An 18,760-nucleotide genomic window follows, 5' to 3' on the forward strand; every position below is an offset into this window, starting at 1 on the left:
TTTTTTTTCTTCTTTTTTTGCTAGTCGGCATAATGACCGACCGAGACGGAGGGGAGGGCGAATAACAACTACCAAGCAAACGGATAGTCCAGTCATGGGGACACTTGAGCGGAATAGTTTGTCCGCTTTGTCCACTGTGTGATGGCGTAGAAAATCCCTTGACTTGCAGAGGCCGAGTGTATCCAAGCACTCAATGAGGAAGGGCGCTTTTCTATAAGGGGACCTTAGTACTGGCCTCTAATAGATTATCCCTACCCCTCCCTTACTTGTAGCTGCAGCTAGTACCTGGAGTAAATGACCTTCAGGGAACTTCGAAGTGCTTCTAGAGTGTGCTGCTTTATTTGCACGTGGTCTCCTCTTTTCTCACCATATTGTCGCCTTATCCCCTTTCCTCCAACATACGGTAGTCAGTCATACCTAAGTTTGGTTAACATCCCTGCCTTTACTTGCTCTGAATCCTCCTTTTCTTTCGTCGTTATCTTTTATTGTTATTAGTTCAAAGCATTGACATTAGCCGGCTTTACAGTAGTCGGTCAGTTTCAGTTTTCAATTTGCATTGCTCAGTATAAGAGTATTATGCGTCGCCCAACTGCGCTGTGTTGCAGCCTGCGGCGACCATGGCGCAAAACCATGTTCTGGCATCCTCACCGAGACTCTGTCCCACATTCGAGCTCGAAAGCACATATTGGGCACTGGTGCAGCACGCCTGCGAAGCAGCAAGACTCAGCGGTGCCCTGGAATAGGGGCGCCGACCTTGTGAAGAGGCCGAAGACATGAAGACATTGGCCCACTACTAAAACCTGATTTTTGGAGCAATAAATGTTTTTCACTCACTCACTCATTGACGAGGTGGCTCCCTATAACACCCCAGCTTCTTCCGCATGCACCAGGAAGCTCTTATTAATCGAATTCCACTATGCAATCCCAGATTTCTAACACCGTACTTGCCGATGAATGAAAGATGATTTCTCGCCATCGCAGGATTGCTGTCATCGTCGAGCGAGCGCCGGTCGCACTCGCGCCGCCGCGCTGACTCCGGCGGCGGTGGTGGCGGCGTGCTGCTGAAGAAGCAGGGCAACCCCGTAGTGCGCCAGGAGAGCCTGCTGGTCAAGGTGCCCTCCCCGCAGAAGGCCCACCGCGCGGGGTCCAGGGCCCGCCGCAGCATCGTGCAGCTGGCCAGCATGCTCAAGTGCGTCTCCGGCTGCAACCCGCTCAGCTACCGCGGATACGGATGCTTCTGCGGGTACATGGGCGACGGCACGCCCGTGGATCACATCGACAGGTATACGCACGTGTATGCGCAGGCTTCTGGAGTGTGTGTGATGCCTCTTTTAGTGCTCAATTTCTAGTCCCTCCTGCCTTTTTTTTTTGCCCCTTCGACTTGTTACGTCGATCCTAATGCATCTTTTGTCAGAATTGCCTTCCTTGCTCTCTGCCTCAGTCTTTTTTTTTAGTTCCCTTCACATCGTAAAAACTCTGTATTTGACCGTAATAGTCGTTCGCGGCGTGACACAAGTTTCAGTGCCACAAAAAAAAGGGGAGGAGGAGAGGAGAAGAGAGGGATTCGTGCGCTAAACTCTGCATGTTCAGTAAGCTGTGGTACCTACCAGCAACATCATTATGTGGGAAATTCAGATACCTAATTATCAAAAAATCGTGCAAGCGACAAAGTTTGAACCCTGCGCTGTAGATGCCACATCCATATTAGACTGTGTTGAGGAATTCTAACGGCTGCTGGTGGTTGTAAACAAACGCCTAAATGTCTAAAAAATGGCGTTATATTCTATAGCGTAGTTCATGTTTTTAAAATAATTTTTGGCGAAAGTCATGGGAGGTAAACTTATCTACTTGTTGCCTTGAGATTAAAGTTCGGCTAGAAGTAAACATGAGCGCTGCACTGGAAGCAGCCATTTTTAAATGGTCACAGCGTTTTAAATCATTATTCTGAATTAAAAAGCTAGCCAGTACTGCAATCCGCATCACGGCCGTCGTTTATTAATTACTGAGGGAAAGGTCGCATGACGCTGACGACATGCTGGTCATTTTTGTGCCGAATATAAGATGAAGATTAATTTTTATGGCAAGATTAGCGGACAAAACATGTTAAGCGCAAGAAGGTGCTCCGTTTTTTATCAGAATTGCCAAGTTACGATGCCCCACCATAATTTTTTCAAAAAACATCAATTAAAGTGCGGGAGACAAGAATAAACGGAAAGAAGGAACTTAAGGAAGAAATGAAATCATGGTAAAAGATTGAATCGGCAGTCCTTGAACGTAAAGGCTGCGTCCTATTTCAGCTACTGTGAATAATATAGATGCAAAAGCTATGCGGCTCGAAAGTAACCCCGCGCCAGTCACTACGAAAAAAAATCACAGGATTGAACTTGAGCCTACTTAGAGCGGAAATTCGAAAGCCCTTCCTCCCTTTCTCCCTGCAATTTTTCTTTTTTGGTCGTTTTGTTTTGTTTTTGTTATTTTTATTTCATTTTTGTTTTGCATTATTTATTTGTTTCATTTCTATGTTTCTTTTTGTTCTCTTTTCTTTTAGTTTTTTTTTTTATTTTGCGGACGCCACTCATGAGTCAAGAAAGGACCGTTTACCCAGTTTAGCCCATGTATGTATGTATGGATTGTTATGTGGCTAGTGTTGGATTGGCTATGGATCTGTCTTGTCGGACGAATGCCACTCATGAGCCAACAAAGGCTTTCGCCTTAATACAGTCAATGAGAGGGCCATGCGACGGATACCTGCTGCGGCTATTAGCTACTCTCTTTTCACTTTATCAGAAAACGAAGATATGGACAGTTTTATTCTTAACGTGAACACTGCGGCATATTTCAACTACTATCAATAATATAGACGCGACTGTTTTCTAAGCACAACAAACAAACAAACTTCAGAAGCTGATCACACCTTGTTTCTGACTTGTGTGTTGTTTTCACCTTACGCTGGCAAGTAATGCCATGAAGCAACCTTTACAAAACAAAAACCGCAGGAATGATAAGAAGTTATCAGAACTTTCGCAAAACAAACAAGAAACATTAACCACACATCTATTTTACTCTACGTATATAGACGCAAATAATGTAATTCTCTCCTTATTGTGTCCATTAAGCATGGGTCACGCTGGCTCATAGAAAACGCGCGCTATTCCAAAGTGTCCCATGTTTTTTCGACTAAACGCCATCAGTATTCGGGTCTGAGACGTGAACTTTCAGTTGCGAAGTAATTTTTAACTTTGCTCCGAAGCACTGAATTTTAATGCGAGTCAAAATTGCACAGTATGGAAGTTTTCATAGCCAGAATTCCAGACTACCCGATGTCTGGGCTCTCTCGCAAGCAGCGTCGGTTTCGCGACTTTGTTGTGTCTTCATATGGAAGTTTTGGGCTGTTACCAGTAGCACTAAATCTGAGGATGATGTCATATAACCCCCATTTAGTCCTAACGATCAATATATTAGTGTTCTGCGCTTCAGAACATCGGTTGCTACCAAGGTGAAGGCTTCGCTTTCTGCCTGTGTTTGGTTTAACTTATTGTGGTGATTAAAATGCGGTATGGATGTCGTCAGTATTATGACCCTCACGTACAATGTATCTACATTATGCAGCCATAACTTGCTGTAGCCAACTTAGAAAAAAAAAAAAGTGGTCATTTGCGAGGGAAGACATCGTCCATCTGGAGCTGATGCTTTGCAGTCAAACAGATAGCACTATGAAGTGAGGCCATACGGCACACAAGACCAATAATTTTTCCCACTGTTTCTCGCAACGCAGGTAATACGATTTTCGCCGATACCAGCAAACATGTATGGAAGGACATGCTGCGCAAGCAATCATGAGCAGGAGTCAATTAATTGTAAAGTGCGCTCTTGAAGAAGCAGTTGGTTTATAGGCTTGTACATTTACATGGGCGTCGTAGTGCACCTAAGAATACATCTGTGTTTGAGTCAAGCCAAGTTGTTTCCTAGTCTTTTTTTTTTTTTGCGGTAATATTGAGAAGCCATATTTCCTGTCTCCTGGGCACATTGGAGATCAGTGTGTTTTTACAGTTTTGTGAAACTATTTCACTCAATGCCTCGCTAATCTCTGCAGTAAATATTTTTATTTGTAACGCCAATAGCTTTAAGTACGAAAAGCTTTTTGTTGCACTGCGTGACAGATTTACAATAATATCTTCCAAAAAATGTTGAGGACCTAATGCCGAACATGAAGCAGACTCTTTCTGGAATTTTCCGCCCGAACCATTGCCACAGCCTCACCGCCCAACCCTTCCGCTTTTTTTTTCGGACATAATATTTATCACAGTGCAGTATGTTGTGTGTACAGTCGTGAGCAAAAGTGGTATACAACACGCAGCCGGCGGCGGAGCTCAGGATGGATGGATGGATGGATGGATGGATGGATGGATGGATGGATGGATGGATGGATGGATGGATGGATGGATGGATGGATGGATGGATGGATGGATGGATGGATGGATGGATGGATGGATGGATGGATGGATGGATGGATGGATGGATGGATGGATGGATGGATGGATGGATGGATGGATGGATGGATGGATGGATGGATGGATGGATGGATGGATGGATGGATGGATGGATGGATGGATGGATGGATGGATGGATGGATGGATGGATGGATGGATGGATGGATGGATGGATGGATGGATGGATGGATGGATGGATGGATGGATGGATGGATGGATGGATGGATGGATGGATGGATGGATGGATGGATGGATGGATGGATGGATGGATGGATGGATGGATGGATGGATGGATGGATGGATGGATGGATGGATGGATGGATGGATGGATGGATGGATGGATGGATGGATGGATGGATGGATGGATGGATGGATGGATGGATGGATGGATGGATGGATGGATGGATGGATGGATGGATGGATGGATGGATGGATGGATGGATGGATGGATGGATGGATGGATGGATGGATGGATGGATGGATGGATGGATGGATGGATGGATGGATGGATGGATGGATGGATGGATGGATGGATGGATGGATGGATGGATGGATGGATGGATGGATGGATGGATGGATGGATGGATGGATGGATGGATGGATGGATGGATGGATGGATGGATGGATGGATGGATGGATGGATGGATGGATGGATGGATGGATGGATGGATGGATGGATGGATGGATGGATGGATGGATGGATGGATGGATGGATGGATGGATGGATGGATGGATGGATGGATGGATGGATGGATGGATGGATGGATGGATGGATGGATGGATGGATGGATGGATGGATGGATGGATGGATGGATGGATGGATGGATGGATGGATGGATGGATGGATGGATGGATGGATGGATGGATGGATGGATGGATGGATGGATGGATGGATGGATGGATGGATGGATGGATGGATGGATGGATGGATGGATGGATGGATGGATGGATGGATGGATGGATGGATGGATGGATGGATGGATGGATGGATGGATGGATGGATGGATGGATGGATGGATGGATGGATGGATGGATGGATGGATGGATGGATGGATGGATGGATGGATGGATGGATGGATGGATGGATGGATGGATGGATGGATGGATGGATGGATGGATGGATGGATGGATGGATGGATGGATGGATGGATGGATGGATGGATGGATGGATGGATGGATGGATGGATGGATGGATGGATGGATGGATGGATGGATGGATGGATGGATGGATGGATGGATGGATGGATGGATGGATGGATGGATGGATGGATGGATGGATGGATGGATGGATGGATGGATGGATGGATGGATGGATGGATGGATGGATGGATGGATGGATGGATGGATGGATGGATGGATGGATGGATGGATGGATGGATGGATGGATGGATGGATGGATGGATGGATGGATGGATGGATGGATGGATGGATGGATGGATGGATGGATGGATGGATGGATGGATGGATGGATGGATGGATGGATGGATGGATGGATGGATGGATGGATGGATGGATGGATGGATGGATGGATGGATGGATGGATGGATGGATGGATGGATGGATGGATGGATCGATGGATGGATGGATGGATGGATGGATGGATGGACGGACGGACGGACGGACGGACGGACGGACGGACGGACGGACGGACGGGCGGGCGGGCGGACGGACGGACGGACGGACGGACGGACGGACGGACGGACGGACGGACGGACGGATGGTTAGGAGCGCCCCCTTTGAAACGGGGTGGTGTCAGTTGCGAGCATGCTCAGGAAAACTGCATTAGAACGCCATCTAGCGACAGCTATCTGGGATTGAGACAAACATGGCAGTGCCCCATTTTATCGACAAGCTTGTCAGATATAGCTCGGCTTGATGCGTCGCGCTCCTTCTCGCCTAAACGCTCTGGCGCGATATCAGTCTCACTCCGGAGCAAGCGCCGGCCGTCCGTGGTATCTTGATCGCTGTACAGCAAAAATAAATAAAAATGGTGCCACAGGTACGGTTCTGCTGCGGCACCGCTAGGCATTCGAGCGGTAGCGCGACACACCGAAAGGATTCAACTTACATGCCTGCAGATAAGATGGGTCCGCCTTGAGCTGTCGCGACCCCTGTCGCTGTGGCTAGATGGCGTTTCGATGCAGTTTTCCCGAGCTCTGCCACCGGCTGCGTGTTGTATACCACTTTTGCTCACGACTGTACAAGATCTTCACTGCATGCATATCATTGCATGCAAAATACATTTAAGAACATATCTTTAGGTTATGCAAGTTTCTGTCCGAAAATCATTTGTACTGTTCAGAATAAACGTCATGGTAACACTCTTAAATCTCCGCGAAGCCCACAAAATATGCGCAACTTTTGCTTTAGCGTTCAAATAAACATCTAATTACCAGAAGCGCCAGATGAGAACAGAAGCTCTCTATAAGCACTACAGAAGGAGGCTACAGTAAAGTCTTGAAGAGAGCATTAAACACAGCACAATGACATTCTCGCCTAACTCATACTTCGTGCTCATCTTTATACACCAGCTATGAAAAGCGTACCAACGCGCCGTGGTGGTGAGTTGTCAGTTGGCATAGATATCTGAGTATTTTGGCGTGTAGGCAATTTGTGGTTGCACAAAGAGGTTTAATCTCAAGGTTCTGTAAGTTTGTGCCTCTTTTCTGAGCTAGAATTTTAAAAAGAGTAAATTTTTTTCTCCAATCACTGCAATTCCAATCAACACTCCACGAATAATGCTTAAAAGTTCTACCTTCAACATTTAAATAATCAGCTTTGTCTTGAGCGTCGTATTAGTTAAGCACTTCGTATAACAAGCATGTGTATTATTTCCGACAATATGGGGTCAGCCCAAATAGACGGCCATTTACTGAATTATCATTGTATTGAGCATGAAATAATTACGTTCTGTTGAAATGAATTCAATAGCTTTGCGGTTCTATATAGTAATAGTAGTAAGAACATTTATTTTGTAAGTGAAGAGTTTGGGCATAGAGGATAAGGGAGAGATAGGTTTCGAGCTTCAGTGGTCGGTATAATTTTCAATTATTCAACGAGAAAGCTATATGACGTCGGCAGAAACACGACAATGCTTTTTATAACAGTAGAATGTGCTACACTTTTCCCGAAACGCATTTTGTGCTTACACCTGCTCTCGACGACGAGACAGGGTGCAAATTTTTCTTCCGCTGGAGCTTTATAGTTATGTATAGAGCTATTTGAAATAATTCGTACACGTCATTAAATTTTTGGTAATTTATTCTTGTATATAGAGGCACGCAATTCGCGGTTTTGCTATCAACGCAGCAATTTTTTGTATTTTACTGTTTTTCTTGGGCATTAAACTTTCACAATTTTATCGAAATTACCACCACTCAGAAGCACATTTATTTAGTTTTTAATGACAAGCATTGTAGTATTTGTAAATTAAGTTTCTTTGCGAAAAAAAGCCTGAGTTATTTAACATGAATGCACTAAAGCACGAAAGAAGCGATAAGTTGTATTTTTCGAAATATTTGAGTATTTTTCTGTCTATATTTAAACCATAACGTAACAATTGATTGGTGTAATTTTCCTCGACTTTCGTTTTTGACAAATGAAACGGCAATTTAGACCTTAATAACACTATGCTAAGAGCACATTGTAAGAATTTACTCTCAGTTTGCTTGATTTTGATGTGTTATGGCATTTTAACTACGGTATTATTTTTAGCAAAAAAAAAACACAAAAGATCCAATACAAATGTTCATTACTGCCACGGCAAAGAAAGAGTTAAACCGAATAAAAAGTAAGGAAAGCTATCCGCTGTAATTTTGAGGAAACAAGTAATCGAAACACTTGAGTGACAATGTGTCGTTTTTACACGTAATTTTTTTCTTACGTTATTGTTGTTTTGAGAGTATATCGGTGACTGATTTGCTTCATATTCACTGTAACGAGAGGACATACCTTTAAGCGCGCAACCAAAAGAGGCGGGTTCCTTCGACCGCGATCAAGAAGCTGCTACTGCCACCTACAACTTCACCCACAGTTGGGCATATATGCACAGCTGCAGGTGAACCTCAGAGCGCATAGTTAAGACGTGAACGGTTAAACAATTCTACGCAAAAACATGCAAAACTAATAAATTAACACCAATTTGTTTTCCGCGCTGAAAACCCAGGTAGACTGAGCTCCCGCCTTAATCACCACAAAGCGATTCGGCCATACTTGACCCGAACTAACGTCTTTCGCTGCTCACTTTTTCCGGACGCTATTGAGCACTGGAATAAATTGCCCGCTCATTTTGCTGAGTCTACAGGTGTAGCGGCATTCCTGAATGCACTTGGGGATTCCGTCTAGGCGTGAGATTCCTGTATATGTGCGAGTAACTGACTGTCAAATATTTCTTTTTGTATAGCACGTGGCTCTACAGTGGTGTGAATTGTGTTGCGTTTTTATGCTCTCTTATAATGTATGCTCGAAGAGGCTTGTTCATTCTTGTGTATATATGCATTTCGTTTCTTCATTTTCCCTCCCTGTAATGACCCTCAAATGAGGGTTGACAGCATTAATAAATAAATAAATACTTTATCTCTGGTGTAGTCCAGTGATTCTGTCAAGACGAGAACAAACTACCATATTAATTGAAATAATTCCTAATCCCTAAACTTTTTGCTTCTGTTCTTGCTTTAACAAAACTTCGTGCTGGGCTAGTTGGTGGAACATAGTTGAAACTTGGTTCAGCGCAAAAGACGAACACAAAGAAAGGAAACGACACACACGGAGCGCTGTTCTTGCTGCTTTCAACAGCTGTCTGTGTTGTGGTTGTTTGCTTTTTCTTCACTCGACCTGCATTGCGTACTGCATATGCCTGTTCGTGTTCATGTCTATCCTCGCAGCTGCTGCCTGGAGCACGACTGGTGCTACTCGCAGTCCCCCTGCTCCAAGCTGTCCCTGTACCTGCTGCCCTACGACTGGCACTGCCTCACGCCCGGCATGGCACACTGCGGTCAGACACGCTCCTCGCTTGGCGGCGGGGCCCGCGTTTGCAACTTTGGGGTGGCACGGGGGATTGCTTTGAGGCAGCGCGCGGTCGTACGCGGAGGCGTCCGCAAAAAAAAAGCCGTTTACCTCGAGAATGCAAACTCTCAAAAGTTGAAAACCGACCAAGAACGCCCTATATTAATTCGACAGTTTTCGATAATAAATACTGGCCCGAAATCATTAGAAACAGGCAGCGAGAGAGAAAGAGAAAGCGTTTTTAATGAAACAGTATGTAAGCCGTTATGAAGCGAAAGTAGTTCTCACGCATGGAGGACAAAAAAAAAAAACATTAGACGGTTTCTCAACAACTGTACCGGTAGTGCCATCTCTTGGGCCCGAATAGTTGAGAAGCGCTTTTCATTTCGTGTCTCGAGTTTCGTCTGCGTTCTTTATTCTGCCGCCGACAAGAGATGGCGCTGCCAGTACAGCTGTTGCGGACCCGCCCTTTTGGTTCGGATATATCACATGCACAAACGTGAGAATATGGAGGAAAAAATAATACGTTTTTTTTTTTTTCCCCTCCATATTCTCACGTTTCTGCATGCGATATTCCTGGACCAAAAAGGGCGGTTCCGCGACAGCTGTACTGGCAGCGCCATCTCTTGTCGGCGGCAGAATAAAGAACGCAGACGAAACGCGAGACACGAAATGAAGAGCGCTTCTCAACTATTCGGGTCCGAAAGATGGCACTACGGGTACAGTTGTTGAGAAACCGTCTGATTTGATCCCTGCATCGTTGCACAAGATGCGAACTTCCGATTGATTCTCGCTGATTCAGGCGAGTCGACCAAAACGTACAGTAAAACAAAATCGACACTAAATTCCACCTCCATGCGAAATTTGTGCAAGAACAGGACAGCGGTGTAGCCGGGAGAATATTTCATCAATTTTCTCTGAGCGAAATAACGCTCGGTGTATTCGGCACAAACGTGCTAATCATCCGTAGTAAAGGCTAGCCCGTCATCTCTGGGAAGAACAAAATTCAAAAGCGGAAATACTATGCGCTTTTTTCCCGGAACGCATTCGAATAGCGGTCAACTCACCAAACTATGTTGCCAAAAATATTAATGTAACGCAATTTTTCCCTTGGTGTGCTCTGTTAGCGATCTATACTCATTTTTGGAACGATCCTTATTTTAATTCATTCTTTCTCACCCTACTATCGGCCAGAGTAGCCTCTGATACCGTAGCCGGACAGTTACCATTTCTTGACTGTTATCAGTCACGAAGAAGCAACCAATAGCAAAGGCAACAAAGAATCAATCAGATACGACACTCCTTGCCGGCTCAGTACATCGGTGCTCGAACTTAATGATCGGAGGATACTGACTAGAGTAGTCCCACAGCGAAGCTGCCACTAAGAAAACCGATAATTGTGGCAGCTTCGCAAACCGATTCTTCTACAGTAAGACACTTTGAGTACCACGTGTGCGACACGGTAGGTAAAGTACTGTAAGTGCACACCAGTTCGAAACTGCACATCGACGCCGTATACGTCGATGCGCTTGCTAGAAATGCTGCTGAACAGCTCAAACGGACACGAACAGAGGAAAAGCCGGAAACAACTGCGCTGAGTTGCGACAAATTGGACATGTCATTAGAAAAGTATGCTACTCAAGAGGAGAAAAGTATCGCGAGCACAGCAGAAGCAGGAGAAAATATTACTTCTGGGGCAGTATTTACGTGTCCTGGCTGGTGCAGCATGTGCCCTTCTATTTACCGCATTGTGCATACTATAGGTAACCTAAAGGGAAATCTGCATCCTGAAATAATCGTGAAAGATTTTAGCGTTCGCAAATGTTCGCAATCAAGTAGTAGATATATAAAAGAAAATGTCATCGCCAAAGAGCCCTATCATCGAACCAATGAGGGATTGCCCCATCGCAAGCCACTACTAGACACAGCTACCATATAGCACCACACCACATATGCATATTTAAGCGGGACCCTGTCGCTGTCGCTGGCGGTGATACAGTCGCGCGCTGTACCGGCTATGATTTCTCACTGTGAGTAGTACAGCGCGAAATGAACGAAATATAGAAGTACGAGACGACACTGACGAGCGCTGCCCAGCTATCCATCTTTCTTCAGAGGATTTGTCAATAGGCCTCAGCAGGGGCGTAGCCAGGGGGGAGGCTTATGGGGCTTAACCCCCACCCCTCGAAATTTTTTCAAACTGTCACCGACTGCAGCATGGCCCAAGTACATATCGCGACTTCTGCTATCATAGTTTTGTCCTTGCCCAGATCGTCTGTCTTTCCGTGTATAAAGTTTACTATCTGTGATTGCGCTTGTTTGACGCACTATATAGAGTGACTTTTGCTTAGATACGTAGATTTAATGGAGACACGTGTATTTAAATATCTTGTTTGCGAGGTTTTGTGTATAGATACAATGACTTTATTTCCAGTGACACTTTTTTGTCCTTTATCAAGTACCTTCGCATTTCTAATACTCCATTTTATCTTCGCACTTCTAATGTATGTTTTGCAGAACTCCTCGTTTTTACATGTGCTCGCTGTTGCGACTAAAATTTCGCTGCAATTACTCGCAATGCATGGCCGGTGACAGCTACTGCTGCGCAGTACACTGAAACGAAGGACAGCGTCATTGAGATTGTTCCCTGGCCGTTGCATATGTACAAAAATGTAGAGGTTCTTAAACGACAAAGATTCCTTAATATATATTGCCCCCCCCCCCTCCCCCCCCCCCCCCCGAATAAAATTTCTGACTACGCCACTGGGCCTCAGCACCGAGCGGTCGTCCTGATCCATTCGTCCGAGACCTCTTCTCTGGCGGCATGGGGTTAGCAGCGCAAACACTTGCACTCAAATGCCCTTTATATTATACATTCGAATATACGAATGATGGCGATGATGTGATGTTAATGACCGGAGGCCCTAGCGCGAGCATCGAGCGTCTTGCTCCACTAACTACGTCGCCATCTTATATTTCCTAATATAACTCCCGAGTACCAAGCGGCCCTTCTTATCCATTGTTTCTCTTCGTCTTCTCTCTCATTCTATTCTTTTAGGCCTACCTGGATAAGACTGCATTCTAGAAATCTTCATTTTTTTGGTCTCTCCTGCATACCACCGCATATCAATCCAGGCTACACCATACAGCAGAAAATGCCAAGAGTTGACCTTATAAATGCATCGCATTAAAAAAAAAAGTCATTGTCACTGTTCGTGTCACTTTGAGCTGTTTAGACAGATGCATTTAGGCCGAATTGCCCAGCTTTTTTATTGTTGTTGTTACATTTCTCAATTCGTTACCACCCGCGGTGTGCCCAACGTGTGCTTTCTCGGCTCCCCCCGCATGCAGCGCACCCGTCGTCGCTGAGTCCGCACGCCCACTGCGGCCAGCAGCTGTGCCAGTGCGACCTGGAGTTCGCCAACTGCGTGAGCCGCTACCCGTGCCCGCGCCGGAGGGTCACCTGCCAGCACAGCAAGTTCGCCGCCTTCCACGGCTTCCTGCACGGCAAGAAGAGATAGCAATTAACGAGCCCTGCCCCTCTCCATTGGGGGCAGGGTGCGGACCGATACCACAATGGACTCGCGCACCTGAACGCGCGGGGACCGACGCCCACGACGGCCCTGCTGCTGCCGCCGCACCTGCAGCCCTACGACTCGGCGCACGGCGGAATCCACAAGAGGCGAAAGGTCAAAGCACGCCGGCGGCCTCCGGGACACCCGCCCGCTGCTCGACGGCCGGGCTGGAGGTACAAGAGACCCCGGCAAGGCTCGACTCCCTGGACAGCCATTTGGTTCCCGACGTCCCCTTCGGTGACACCCGTCAAGAGTGTCGGCAAGACGCGACACGTTGTTGGCGCCAAGAAAACGCAAAAGACGTTGCCGACGAAGTCGGAATACGAGAGGTCAACGCGACCCACAGCGGTTGATCCACGAGAACTCCCTCCGTTGGCGGCAGACAGCGGCATCCAGCTTCCTCAGCCGGAGGTTTCATCCGGAGGACTAAAGTCTCCCGACAGTGGTTATGTTGATGCGGGAGCCCTCGTGGTGACTGGGGAGCCTCATGCACTACAGACACTGTATCCAGAGAGGTCTGAATTTTCAAATACCACTGTGGCACCGAGCCATACTCCAGAGGACCATGGTGCAGCGGGCAAGGTTTCGACCTCGCCGGCACCGGAGCGGCAGACGACTCTCAGCCTGGTCGTTCCCGAACCGCAGGCGACATTTATAAGGAAGAAGGCGCCTGTGTACATGGCTCCCTCACCGGGCACAGGCTTCTTCCTGGAAGCTAAGCTAATAAAGTATCCGAAGCGTAGAGCTGGCAGTACATTAACAGGGCAGCTGCCAGCACAGAATCCACATAATCATCGGCATCACAGCTCGACGGAGAGCCCAGTCCAGGTTTCTGACCTCGTGAGCGCTCCACCTCAAGTGCAGTCAACATCTGGAGCAATAGCTTCCTTTAAAACATCGCTGGGTGCCGCACGACAGACTGGGTCTTTGAGTGCGGATACCTTGCCCACGCGCCCCTCTCCTGCCATAGAATCCCTGGACGACACATCTTTGGCCGAGCATCCGACGCCCACGGGCCTTCAAGGCAGTGTCAGCGAAGACGCTACAACATCTCACAGCCCGCTAACGGAGAAAGGACTGCTAGGCTCTCCAAGTGCTGAGATGAAGCCTAGTCCACGCTGAACCACATTCAGGGTCCGTCGCAAATGCCGACACGCAGAGTTCGTCTTCAGTCTCCCTTGAACATATTAAACAAGACAGCGGTGACAGTTTACGAGGGGAAGTGTTCGTTGGTTCTGTTATCAAGACAATGGTGCACCAACGGCACGCGTGCAAGGCCTTGTTGCTGTTGCTTCGAATTTTTTTCCAGAAAACCTTCCATCTTGTGTAAATCTATAATTCCAACTGTATATCCCGCACTGTTATGCGACGCAAGACGTTCTGCTGCATTACGTTATTTCTGTACTTGAAATGTTACAAATGTGCTATTGTTGAACGTTTTCAATCTGTTTTTATCTCACGATGGCACGATACGAGCTTACAAATTCCGCTAGCCTGCCGACGTAATGCATCGCCGAGAAGACGCGTCGAATGCGAACAAAGAAGGAAAAGAATGAGCACCTTTTTTTTTTGTTTTTATGTTGTGATGAAATCCAGTCGCAGATCCGGAGTGGTCCGCCCGCTCCGCGAAAGAGCGCTTGAATCCTGCTGAGAGCGCCAGCCCTAAATGTGTGTTTGGAGCACTTCTGCTCAAGCCGGATCAAGTTGTGGGTGCTTGCGAGCCTCCGACGGAGAAAAGTGCCCATCACTCCTTGTGCTCTATCTGTGCGCGTCGTCTGCTATGGAACAGCAGACTTCCGGTCGAATCTGCCGATTTCGGCGGTGCAGTCCGGACTGCTTCAGAGATTCATCCTAGCTCGACTGCTCCCAATCTCTCATTGGAGCAAGCGATCCGCGATCCCGACCTGCCACTGGAATTGCCTTGCTCCGAAAAGTAGAAAAATTTGATCCGAAAGCGCTCCCAATCTGCGATTGGAATTCACCATTAGTCCATTAGCATGTGTGCACCCCTGCATCCCCGCCACACCAAAGGTGTGTCTAGTCTGCACAAGGACGTATGTTGCCACGAGGTGAACCGAGTGTGTATGCACACGCAAGTGTTGTGCATTTTGTTCTCGAATGGCACGCTGGCAGTCGTCGGCGCGTCGCTTCAAATGTGTCTAAACGTGAGAGTTCCGTGATTGTCCCGTACGCTAAGTCCAGCGCTTCATGCACTTTCACGCAACGACAAAGCTGATACTTTGGGTGTGCTCTGATTGCCCTGGTAGGCGTCTTAGCGTAGAGGTTAAGAGTACTTTAAAGGGCGCTGAAAGAGGCTCTAATAAAGTTGTGGTGTGCCCGGGATGTTAAAGCACTTTGCTTCAGGAATATTGTCCAGCAATATTGTTTTAATGCGCTTTGTAGAAGCTGAGTTATCTGTAGTCAGAATTTTAATTTCAGTGTCTTCGCGCCTTTCCCTCTTCTTGCGTTCCTTTTTACACGCTGGAAAGTCGGCGTTCCTCCGCGGGCCCCATCTCCAGAGGCGGAGCTTCCTGACCCGCCGGAGTTTCGCGGCTTATTGGCCGCGGCCATGGTAGCTGCGTGACGTCTGAGAGAATCTAACCAATAGCCATCTCTCAACTTGTATAAGCAAGTGCGAGCAACGGAGGAGAGTGCGAGCATGAAAAAGTCGCCGGGAAGGGCTCGCCAACTTTCGCGCGCGATTGTGAGTCCTCTGTTGCGTGTATAAGTGCATTAATTGGCTCAGGTGTTTACGACAACACAATGCAGTGATTGAGAGTGTTGATGTGCTCGCCACGGAAGGTGTTTCAGAGCCCCTTTAACTTAGCTACAACGGGTACCACAGCTATCTGACGTCACATTTAATTTCTCTAACGGACGGTCTCGAAGTGAGATCGGGACTTCATCTTTGAGATCGAGACTATATCGGTCAAGAATTTCAAGTACACGTTGCTTGCTTTTCCTAAGCTATGAATAATGTGTTAATTATTTAAGGCGTCTTAAATGCCGTAAGTGTCGACACAATGTTTGGTTTCTTTGAATTTCGCTGTAGTTCCGGAACTGAGACTTTAATAACTAGTGTACGACAATTCTGGAGGAGACTGTTCGTTCAGCATCGCTGCGCACTAAGTGGCAAGGCTAGTGACTGGTTTCTGTGACGTAACGGTTCGGAACACAGTTTTGACAACAGTACGGCGAAGCGAGGGAAGCAACATTTATTAATTGTCCTTAACTTTTCACCGATTACGTGAACACGCAGCAGGACAAACTGTCATGAACCGATCTTTGATAAATTTGTTTTCACGAAATGCTTTGAGGCTAAGTCGAATGCACACCCATAAAGACAGCACCATGTAAATGCCAATATTCAGAATGTTGAAGGAGCTTTTGAGAGATTTCCTTTCCTGATACACAAGACGGCTCTGACTGGATTTGTACCATGGCCACGATATCGTGCTGACTTGCACTATACGGTACTGCATCACCAGCATGTTATCTAGCCACTTCTTTACCTTCATGATATGCAAGTTATGACCGGACTGTGTGTATGCTCTACATACAGATGACTGCTTGCGCCTTCATCAGCTAACACTGATATTCGTTGCCCTTGTCGTAACATTTTTTGCACCACACAAGAGTGACCTCTGGCTTAATCGATAGCAAATTATGATGTCAAAGCACGAAGTCAGGGCGCATCTTATAAATCCGACAACGCGTTTCTACAAACTATGTTCCATGTGCCATGCTTCCAGTTTTGAAGTTGGGATGGCTCACTTACCAGACGCGAAAAAGACGACTGATTTCTTGCTAACGATTAATCTATCTTTCAAATTCTTTTGAGTGTTCATCAACCAACTTCTAATAAGTAACAAATGTTCATCTTCAGTGTAGAGCCCAATTCATCATCTTCATCACCAGCTCGACGGCATCTCGCAAGCATTTGGAATTGCTCTTTCCCCGCATCTTACTCCAGACTCCTTACTCCAGAATATTCATATCTCACACCTGCATTTGTTCGCTTCCTTACTTTCTGCTCAGGTAACACGTTCTAAATAAAGTGTTTCAGAGTGAAACAAATACAGGAGTATTGCGCTTTTTTTTCTTTTCAAAACAATAAAGGCTATCCAAAAACAGTTTTAAAAAGTGTTGTCCGCACGTGAAATGACGCGTGTGCACACAGAGGGTCGATCGGAAATCAGGAGTCAGTTGGCAGCTCAGCAACAGTCACTTTGCTAGATTCTCTGTAGAGAATCTAAAAATGCACAAAGAAAGCGCATAAAGCAAAGAGATTTTCAAAGCAGCGTGGTCAGGCCAGCCTCAAAGCTAAGTAATAAAGAACGTTCCTTCAAGAGCCCGAAGTTAAGAGCTTTTGTTGGGCATCGTCTGAATATCGTACGTTAATTGGCAATCCAACTGTCCCCTGTACTTTTCAGCGACGTTATGAAGTTGATGAACGTTAAGGACAAAATGACCGATCGGGTAATGCTCGCAACCAACTGTCAAACCTCAAGTCAAACCTGAAGTCAGCAGCTCTCACATTCTCATTAAGGAAGTAAACAGGTCCGTGTAGGTCGACATCAGCGCAACACTGTGCTTTGAAAACTGCACTACAGACCGACTCAAACGTTTCTAGTGGGACCGACATATGCATTAGTTGGGTGGAACTGGTTTTATTGATACCAGCCAGACTGCAGGCTGCTACGACGTTCAGAGAGGAGTGCTGACGTCAGATGGCGTGCTCCGAGCGTCTCACGGAAGGCATTTCAAGATATTGGTAAGTGCATTTGCAGCCACCAGCCTGAGTATTCGTCGATTTGCTTTACTGCGCGCAACTAACAACATGCTGACGATAAGGCAAAGGAGCAGACAAGTGCATACGACCACAAACTCAAAAGTTTATTGCTGAAGTAACTTTAAATATTTATACAGTTGTCAGCGCATAATGTGTCTGGTTATTTGGTCATGATGATTCACGTGTCGTCTCAACTCATGACCATCGTCATAATCCCAGCATCATCATGACCAAATAACCGGACATATCATACGCTAAAAATGTATAAAAAGCAAGCGTTACATGTGTAATAAACAGTTGTGAGTTATCGCCTTGTATGTACTTATCTATCTCTGTCTCATCCTCAGTAAAGTTGTGTACGTAGTAGTGCGCAGTACACCAAGATGCCGAGCCAACTGGCTCCTATTTTAGCTCTGCTTATTCAACGAAGTGGCGACGTACTCAGCGCCTTCCGCGGTTAAGGTAGCCTAGTCCAAGTGTCCGGGCGTGACAGATATCAGACATGCACCACCGAATGACATGTATCGGTGGGCGTTCCGATACACGCTCCACAGCCGCGCGGTTTTCGAGTGATGCGCAGGTTCTGTGGAATTTGTTGCGCCACTGTGACGATGCGTAATCACGTTTTTGGAATTCTAAAGATTGATATCGCTATTACTGACGGCCAACTACACAAATTTCTAATTACAACCAGAATTTAGTTAAGAATCAGAATCAGAAGAATTTAGTTAATCAGCTTCCTATAGTCGCATACAGCTCAAAAACACACCGGCCAATACCCCTCAGAGAAGGCCCTCAAGTCAATGGCGTTGACCGATTGTCAAGCGTGACATCGGACATGGCTAGCAGGTGGCTCCGTTAAAGTGGAATTAACCACGACATTGATCGGTCGACGCCAT

At 46.4% G+C, this 18,760-nt stretch overlaps 1 protein-coding gene across 1 annotated transcript; it reads left to right on the forward strand.

Annotated features, from left to right (window-relative positions):
- Positions 1-980: 980 nt before the first annotated feature.
- LOC149339674 (basic phospholipase A2 PA-5) lies at positions 981-13,058 on the forward strand (the record flags this gene model as incomplete). Its single annotated transcript, XM_089550541.1, has 3 exons — positions 981-1,282; positions 9,374-9,483; positions 12,846-13,058. Coding segments are annotated over 3 exons (582 nt in total), but the record flags the coding sequence as incomplete, so codon positions are not given.
- Between the last annotated feature and the right edge of the window lie 5,702 nt (positions 13,059-18,760).

This window comes from Amblyomma mixtum, chromosome 6, assembly GCF_055824585.1.
Source record: "Amblyomma mixtum isolate Tamu chromosome 6, ASM5582458v1, whole genome shotgun sequence".
NCBI lineage: Eukaryota > Metazoa > Arthropoda > Arachnida > Ixodida > Ixodidae > Amblyomma > Amblyomma mixtum.